Source organism: Cyprinodon variegatus, unplaced genomic scaffold (assembly GCF_000732505.1).
Source record: "Cyprinodon variegatus isolate N-32 unplaced genomic scaffold, C_variegatus-1.0 Scaffold385, whole genome shotgun sequence".
In the NCBI taxonomy this organism is placed as follows: domain Eukaryota; kingdom Metazoa; phylum Chordata; class Actinopteri; order Cyprinodontiformes; family Cyprinodontidae; genus Cyprinodon; species Cyprinodon variegatus.
Genome location: NW_015150838.1, coordinates 72,376 through 81,035, shown reverse-complemented (window position 1 = coordinate 81,035; position 8,660 = coordinate 72,376). Strand labels below are relative to the sequence as shown.

At 39.0% G+C, this 8,660-nt stretch overlaps 1 protein-coding gene across 1 annotated transcript in view; it reads right to left on the bottom strand.

The window, feature by feature from the left end:
• LOC107092570 (ubiquitin-like protein 3) overlaps nucleotides 1-7,915 on the bottom strand; it is a 12,765-nt gene extending 4,850 nt beyond the window's left edge. The window contains exons 1-4 of the mRNA XM_015387117.1: nucleotides 7,764-7,915; nucleotides 7,176-7,280; nucleotides 1,056-1,164; nucleotides 599-685 (exon numbers count right to left, since the gene is read on the bottom strand). Coding sequence (XP_015242603.1) covers nucleotides 599-685; nucleotides 1,056-1,164; nucleotides 7,176-7,202 — 223 coding nt within the window. The 5' untranslated portion in view covers nucleotides 7,203-7,280; nucleotides 7,764-7,915. The remainder of the gene's footprint in view (nucleotides 1-598; nucleotides 686-1,055; nucleotides 1,165-7,175; nucleotides 7,281-7,763) is intronic.
• Nucleotides 7,916-8,660: the final 745 nt, after the last annotated feature.

Below are 8,660 nucleotides of genomic sequence, written 5' to 3'. Positions count from 1 at the left end.
TATATATATATATATATATATATATATATATATATATATATATATATATGTATATATACATATATACATATATATATATACAGTGAAATCCTTTGTTATCTTTATAGTTGTCAGGCTGCTGCCATGTCATCATTTTCCAGCCACTTTTGTTGAAATTTGCATATTTCCATTCTCTAGCTTTTTCTCCGACTAACGCTTCTTTTCCGAACATACAGCTTTATGATCAAGCACAAGCAGTTCCGCCCAAATATATTGCGATATAATATATCTGACAAAATTGTTTTTATAATCATATTTTTAATCAAGCAATTTAAATGCCAAGATGATCACATTTAATGAGTTTAAGGGCCAATTAAGGCCTTTATTTGAAAAATAATTTAATGACTTTTAATGACTCACAGAAACCCTGTTAATCAATATAGTTCAACCTATTTATGCTGTAATGTTTTTTTTTTACTGATCTTTTCCTATCTATGTCATAATTACTTGCTGATTTGTTTTGAACCTCAGAGCATTTTGTGTTGTTTGGCTTGATAAAAAGAGCTTAGTACATAAAGTGATTTAAAGTGTGGTTGGGTCTTTGCAGAGGCCGTCTCACCTCCCAGGGTAACATTTCCATGAAGAAAGCGTCCCTGGAAAATGAGGCGCAGTATACTGGGGCTGCTCACCTGCTCTTCCTCCCATCCTGCCATGGAAAGGAGAAACAAAAGCCTTATTTATGCTGTTCTTCTAGGTGTTACAGCTCATCAATGGAGGCAGTGTTTTATATAAACATGTAAGGCACAACAATTGAAATCTAACAAAGATCAAAAACACTACTTTAACTGAAATATTGGTAACTTAATAAATGACAACATATAGTCCTGGCTTCACCTGCATGTTATTATTAACTATTTTTATTCCTAATGAAAAATATGCATCAAACACATTAGCTTACACAACTATAACAAAATAAATCAGAAACAACAAGAAATTTGACATTAATTGTATTTAACTAATTAGAGTTTACATGATTAGTAATAAAATAGAGTTAATATAAAGTCCATGAAGTGTACCTGCTGGCCAGTTGTCAAACACATGCTTGGCGATGTCTGTGGCCGAGTCATTTGGAGAGAAAGTGAAGTCTTGTGTTTTGCCACTGACCAAGATAAGGCGGAGGTGCACCTAAAAAAACAAATGAAAATATCTCAATTTGTATTTAAAAAAACAACAACAAAGAATTAGTATGTTGTAGTTGATCTCTTCCAGATAAAATCTCCCCAGCTACCTAAGCTGAAACTTCCTCTAACCTCTTCTGACATGAAGTGACCTTCCGTAGGCTTAGAAGAGACAGACATTCCAGTCTAATTAGATTTATCCAAACCAGATCTTCACTCTTTGACTGGCTGACTAGATCTGGTGGGGGGCTTGGGGTAAAGTAAGCCCCCTGTGTCAGAGACAGAAGAAAAGGGGTGGGGTTGGAATGGAGAACACTGCCCCCTTAGATTCAGGGTGCTGCTGCTCCGATGCAGACTGTCAGACTAATGTGATAACCCCAGGTGTCCCAGACAGCTCTGGGCTGAATTATTAATTTAACATGGACAGTACATCGTACAGGACGACAGCGGGTGGCTATATGAAGAGTTTTAAACTATGGGGTTTCAACCAAAATGTATCCTGTATTCGTAACATTTCTATTTCTTCATGTGCAAAACAATCACAATAGAGCTGTACAAAATTAAATTTTGTTTTGTATACACTCGTGTGTGTATATATATATATATATATATTTTTTTTTTTTTGTCATTTTGTATACACAGAGGGTGTATATATATATACACCCTCTGTGTATACAAAATGACAAAAATTGTCAAAAAAAAAAAATGTCTAAGGCTAATGGCTTAGACTTTAGTGTTGCGCCGATGCCATTTTTTTGCCCCGATACCCGGCTGTGCAGTATCGGCCGATACCGATACCATAATAATGTAAAATAATTGCCATCATGGCTTTGTCAAGCTGCTGCCTACCTTTGTGAAGCAGGAAAAAAATCTACTACAAAGTGAATCCACTAGAACTTTTTATTGCCTACCAGGAGTGGGTGACAATAGTTGAATAAACTTATGGCTCTTAAAATGGTATTGGTGCCCTATTTGTTGGTACCCGCCGATACCGATACCACCATTTTAGGGCAGTATCGGGGCCCCGTCCGATACTGGTATCGGTGCAACACTATTAGACATTAAATGTTTGGTTATAAAGACCAGACAAGTGCTGATAAAAAGCAGGTACCAAACATCTCCATTTTTAAATCATTCCACACAGTTTAAGTTCTCTTTAATTAGAAACCCCTAAAAACTTCTGGTCAGCTGGATGAAAGAAAGGTCCCATATTTTTGTTTTTTATCAAAGATAGTTTTGGTTGCATTTCTGTTAAAAAAAATGCATTGTATGTTGTAAAGAACAAAGGAGCAGCAAACTTTTTAACAACTCAATGGTGTACTGTGAAACAACCAGCAAGTTTAAGGCATGTCAATCACGCAGCAGGCGGAACCACAGCAGACAGGATCCACCTGTTAAGGGCAAATTAGACTTCTGCAACCACACACATCAAATGTTGCTTGGGTCTGGTCATGAACCAGTTTTGCTAGTATGCTTCTGCACCGTCAGTCTGGAATTTCTAGGGATGGACAGCAGTTTCCCACCCAAAGTGCAAGGGGGAGCCTATTGGAGAACTCGCGAGAACTCTGACAGACTGTACTTCAGAACCTCCTCAATTAACCTTTCGTCGTAGTTGTCCATTCTACCTGTTCCTCGGTTTTTAAAAATGGCACGCCCCGGCACCGAATCGAGAAGGACGACCACACAGACAGCCGGAAAGGCATCCCAAGGACCAATCACAGCTGCTTTTTTCTGGCACTTCCGCTTGTCAGCGCGGGATTGCGACAGAGGCGTAGTCAGGTTTTTTTTAGATTTGCGACAACAGCTGCAGAACCTCTGTGCGGGGGGGGCGTGGTCTCACACAGAGACAGATTTGACGGTTGCAGAGGCTATGCGTGCGTCAAAAGCATAAATTAGCCTTTAGACCACCAATGCTTCTCATCCAAAACAGCACCTTAATGGTAGAGTGCAAAAGAAAGACTAATAAACTGTAAAAAACACATTTATTCCACATTTCTTTTTGTTTGGGCAATCCACAAAAAAACTCTCCATTTATAATACAATACCAGTCAATAATAATACAAATTAACCTAACTGTCCTTTTTCTGAACTGTGGGAGGAAGCCAGAGCAACACAGGAGTACCCACAGAAAACATATGACCAAATTGACCACCAAAGACAACAACCAAGAAGGCATTTAAACCACTAGCCTGAATGTTACAGTAAACTAGATTTGAAAAAACGTATGTCAATCAATACACACTTTTCAAATTCTTGATTACCTTTAATTAACAATATAGTTTAAAAAAGTAAATATAAAAAAACAAAAGTGTCAAAAATCCAATAGAAGTGTCTGTTCGTGGAGATGTGCATATTTATCGACATGTGGGACAAATTTGCAGATGGTACATGAACTTTCCTCTGTGGATAAATCACAGCGAACAAAACAAAGAGACTTAACTGAATGAGTGTGACGTTTGGGAAGGGGTCAATTCAACACCCTGATCTGTTTACAAACACTGAACCCCCCCTCCCGCTCCTCTGAGCCTCCCTTTGAACCGGATAACCTCACTGTAGTGTTGCATGTGCATGTCATCATCAACAAGCTTTGTTGCCTTTTATCCTCAGCAAAATAAAAACAAAGTCAAACCCTGCCTGGTTGCCCGTAGCAACAGCATTCATCACAAATTCATAAGATTTTTTTGTAATCCGTATAAATATTTTAAACACGGGTGTAAGTGACCATTTTAAAGATTTTTTAAAGACAAAGGTTTTGGTTTTCCTGTTTTTGTGAGCATAAGACCAGCTGGAACCTCACAGACAGAAACCACCGTTTTATGTTTGTCTTTCAAATAAAATATTCCCTGATCTAAATAATTTTATAAAAATAAAACTGTCTGCATGCCAGAAAAAAAAATATTTATGTAAATCAAACTTTGCAGGAACCCCCCAAAAATGAACCAATGAAATTAAAATCTTGAAACAAAAACAATATTATGAACCTAAAATCTGAAAAATAACTATTAGATTTAAAAACCTGTAAATCTTCAAAATGTTTCAATGTACTTCCATGTATTTTTGCTATATTTATTTCAAACTATATACAAATAAACCTCCTCTACCATAAGTCATTACTTATAAAGCTTTACAGAGTTGCATCTCAATAAATAACATCAATAAAAAGGTCATAATTTTCATAAAATATAAAATTGCTCCAATTTAGATTTATTCCACATATAAAGTCTGACAGCTATTTGTGCTAATGTTGATGTTTAAGGATTACAGGCAATAAGGACCATCAATTCAGTTTCTTATAAAACCAAAATAAAAATAAAATTAAAAAGAGGTTTAAAGGCACGCTGTGAACTTTTTGACCTAAATATTTGACGCATACGAGTTATTTTAAATGATTCCTCAGGGCAATATACAGCGCTTGACACTATCTTTGTTACGAGCAGGGCTCCCCTCTTGTATGTAAGTTGGGAGAAGACGCACCGTCATTGGCCAGGTCATGTGACCTGGAAGAACGTATCGCTTTGAGGCCGCTGGTTCTTATATAGTCATGGAGCTAAACCCTCTTCTCTATTTTCCACCTGTTTGACTAATGGTCATGGCTGAGGCGAGGAAAAAATTAAACCCGCTGAGAAAACGTGAAAGGGATCGTGCGCGAAAAAAAACAAGAGTCGATCGTGGAAAGAAGTTTGCTCCTTGGCGCAGGCTGAAAGTAGAAGTCGGAGGTAAAACCGATTCTCTTTAGTCAACGTTATTATTAGACTGGTAAGTTAACAACTCTGCGCCAAATATACAATCATATATCTTTGTTATTTTCGATGTTTCGAAGTAAAATAGGGGCAGAGAAAGCTAGCAGACTACAAACAAAAGCTAACTGACGCGGCCCGTATGACCCAGTGACTATTCACTGGAGCTCCACTGCTGCTCCTCCAAGCCACACAGTCTGGCCTGTCCCGACGGTGCTCCCCAGAGAGTAGCAGCATTTCTCGAACCCTCTGAGCTGAACCTAGATGCCTAGCGTAGTTCCCGATCAAAAGACACAGGAGGCTGGCCAGCTGACTGTGGACCTTTGCGACTAGGCTGCTAGCGGCGTCAGACATGAAAGTTACAGGTCTAGCGCCCCTATTGGCAAAAGTTACTCGGTCTGCCTTTAAGTTAAAAAAATTTTTTTTTTTATTGCCCACAAAATCCTGCAATTATAACATTTGCCTGTTGACATACACCCTGAACTTGGACAAATATATAAAAATATGGACTACACTGTATCCAAGTTATCTAAAGTCCTCTTTTAGATGAAAGTAAATCTGCATTACCCCAGGCTCACACCGACTCCGGTCTTACCGTTGCGGTGCGGTGGGTGCGGCGCCGCAGTGATTCCAAGTCATTAAAAAGACGTAAACCTCTCTCACCGGCTGCTGAGCTGTCCGGCTGCGGTTACCGAGACACTCCGGCGCTGCAGAAAATTCCGCAAGAAAGCTATCCTTGCGGCGTGCCGGAGCCCTCCGCAACAAGCTCTCGCTAATATCCTTATTTGGGCCGTGTTATCGCGTGAAGTTACATGAACTCAAGTGAACTTCTGTTCTCGCGAGTTAAATCTCCGGACCTGTTGCCGGAGCCGCAGAGCCGCACCGCACCGTAGTCAAAAGGGCGGTGTGAGAGGGGGTGTGCGGGAGTTGCGGTCTCCGTCGGCTCGGTAACCGCACCGGAGCCAGTGTGAGCAAGGGGTTATATTTTGAATTATGGTCCAGTATCTGTATGAAGTGAAAAGACTCTAAAGATTCTGGGATGTCATCCGCTCAAGTTTTATTACAGCTTAAGTCAACCCAACCATCTAGCAGACATTTCAGATTACATCGTGTTTTTCACACAACACACCAAAACCTAGAGACTGAGCAGCAGCATTGTTCTTGGTGATAGTTACTTGCCAAGTAGAATGATGACATTACGGTACTAATACAAAACTTCCCATTCAATGAGGACAAAACTCAGTTACACATTGTCCCCATAACAGACTGGGGGGTTTGGTATTTCAGAGAATAAAAAACATACATCAGGTGTTACCAATGGGGACAGTTAAGAGTATATTCAACTGGTCAATTATATTAATAGCATGTGGAGCACCAATGAATGACATGTTAAATATGGCTTCAAGCCAAAATAAGGCATCCAAGCAGTCCCTTCTTGTCACTGTGTTGCAAAAACTGACTTTCTGATGACAACTGGATTTTAAAATGCTTTGTAGTACTATAGTCCACCTGCATAAGGTAGGTACTTGATGTTGTATTATGATATTTGGAACACAACTAAAAAGGTCCTGTATCATGCTTTTTGAAGCCTCTTAAAGTCAACTACAGGCAAATATATGATGAAATATTGCCTTTGGTACTATGAAATATTAATTTGTTATGTAATTTAGCCGTTTAGTTAAAGCCCAGAAGAAAGACACTAGCCTTCAATGTGATGCATAGTCTGGCAGCTTGGAAACAAGTTTTTTTTTTTGGGGGGGGGGCAAAACAGATCTGCCTTGCTATTGTTTGTTTTTCTCCTGAAGCATTTATATTTTCTGCAAATGAAAATCAACAATGCAAATGTATTAATATTCCTAACTCCAGTGCCATTTAATTTCCTGACAAATCAATATGATTTTACTAGCGTTACATAAGCAGTTTATAGTGTTGCAAATACATTTGGCAAATATTTTGGTTGAAATTGGGGGCTGGGTTAAAAAAAGGGGACAATCAATTGGTATCTAAACCTTGAAAGGAAAGTAGGCCAGCCTTTAACAGAGATTAGACAGATGGTCTTCACAGGAACAGCCGTCACGATCCCAGATAAGTGTTTGTGGAAGTTGGCTAATCCACAACCCCCCTTCCATGTCCCACCAAAACCAAAACACCTAAATTATCCAAACTTGAGCAAATCATCTACAAGCTACAGGAATACCATGGTAATCATATGCAATCATGGCTGATTAAAGCATATTTTTGCTCCCTGTTGTTATTGTTCAGGTGGGAGAGCCTCACTCACCAAATCATTATCCCTCTGGGTGGTCATGGCTCAGACAGGAGGAAGGCCGTGGAGCAGAGCGGACAGGACTTGCGGGCTTCAGCTGCTGGAGACGGGGCCAGAGCCCTGACACAAACAACACCAACACTGTGAGGTTGATTACCACAGCCACCAAAACTGCACTCAGTTAACCTGACTGTGGTCAACATAACCGCAACCAGCTGTCAGTCAAATGTAATCTAATAATCCAGGAAAAAATGGTTTATACAAAATTAAAGTTTTACTTAAATCCATTCGAAGAGCTCCGCGGCTCCTAGCAGATTCCAGCAGTTAACATACAATAAAACTAGCTCGCATGCTAATATTTCATACCTAGATTAAACTTCCATGTCAAATAACACGTTTTAATACAGATTTGCCATTTTCTCGTGCAAAAGAAGCGTATTTCGTTAGCATATCCATAAGTATCGTGTTTTGTCTTGACAAATGTCGACTCCAGGTTTGAGCTAACGGTAGCATTAGCTCACAGGTTAGCTTAGCTTCTACTGATGCTATCGCTGGCTAACCAAAACCCCGAAAAATGGCACTGTTCTTGGCCGTTAACCTCACCTGCATCTGATGAACGTGATGAAATATTTCATTCAGTTAAAATGATGGATCGACAAGAAGTAGTTTTCGAAGGATATTTTTGGGGGCCGGAGATGGATATCGTTTAGGTTGGTTCGGGGGTATTGGATGCTAATGGACGGGAAGACACCGGATGTCCGCAAAGGCTTCTGGGACTTGGAGTTACGATAAGAAAGGACAGCTCTGACCCAGAAACCTTGGAAGGCTACCCAAGGCTGTCATAATGTAATCAAAAAGAAAAAACAATTAACTTTTAATTATTTAATAAATATGTATCTATATAATTTACTCTATTAATTTATCAAATAATAATCAAATTTAAGGATATAAAAATAAATTAAATCCACTGTTACAATCATGGGGCCTAGACGAAATGTGGCCAATTTTTTGATTTGAATTCTTAACCCTCACAGCCCCCCTCCCACCTCACTGCTGACAGAGGTGATCAAATTTAACTGTTTGAGGTAACTAGATTTGGTTGACACCTTGTTCTGCAAAAATTATAATAAATAATAATAAAAAAGGCAACCTAGCACACAAGTAGACCCAGCCAAATATGTGAAATGTGCAAGTAGAGCAGCAGGAGAAAGAAGTAGGCTAATATAGGTGGATTAGGAGAAGGAGGAGAGAGACGTGATTCAGCAGGGACAGACTGGAAATCACCCCCCACATCAATAACTTATTATTGTTTATTTTCCATTTTTGTCTATACATTACCTACATTTACCCACAATTCTATGTTTGTTGAATTTATTATTTTTTTAAATTACAAACCAGATGATTTAAGAGGCCTGTTTACCAAATGGTTTTATTCCTGAGTTATCTATTTTTGTACATATATTCAGTTGTTACATTTTAAAAGAAATCCTGTTGCATTGG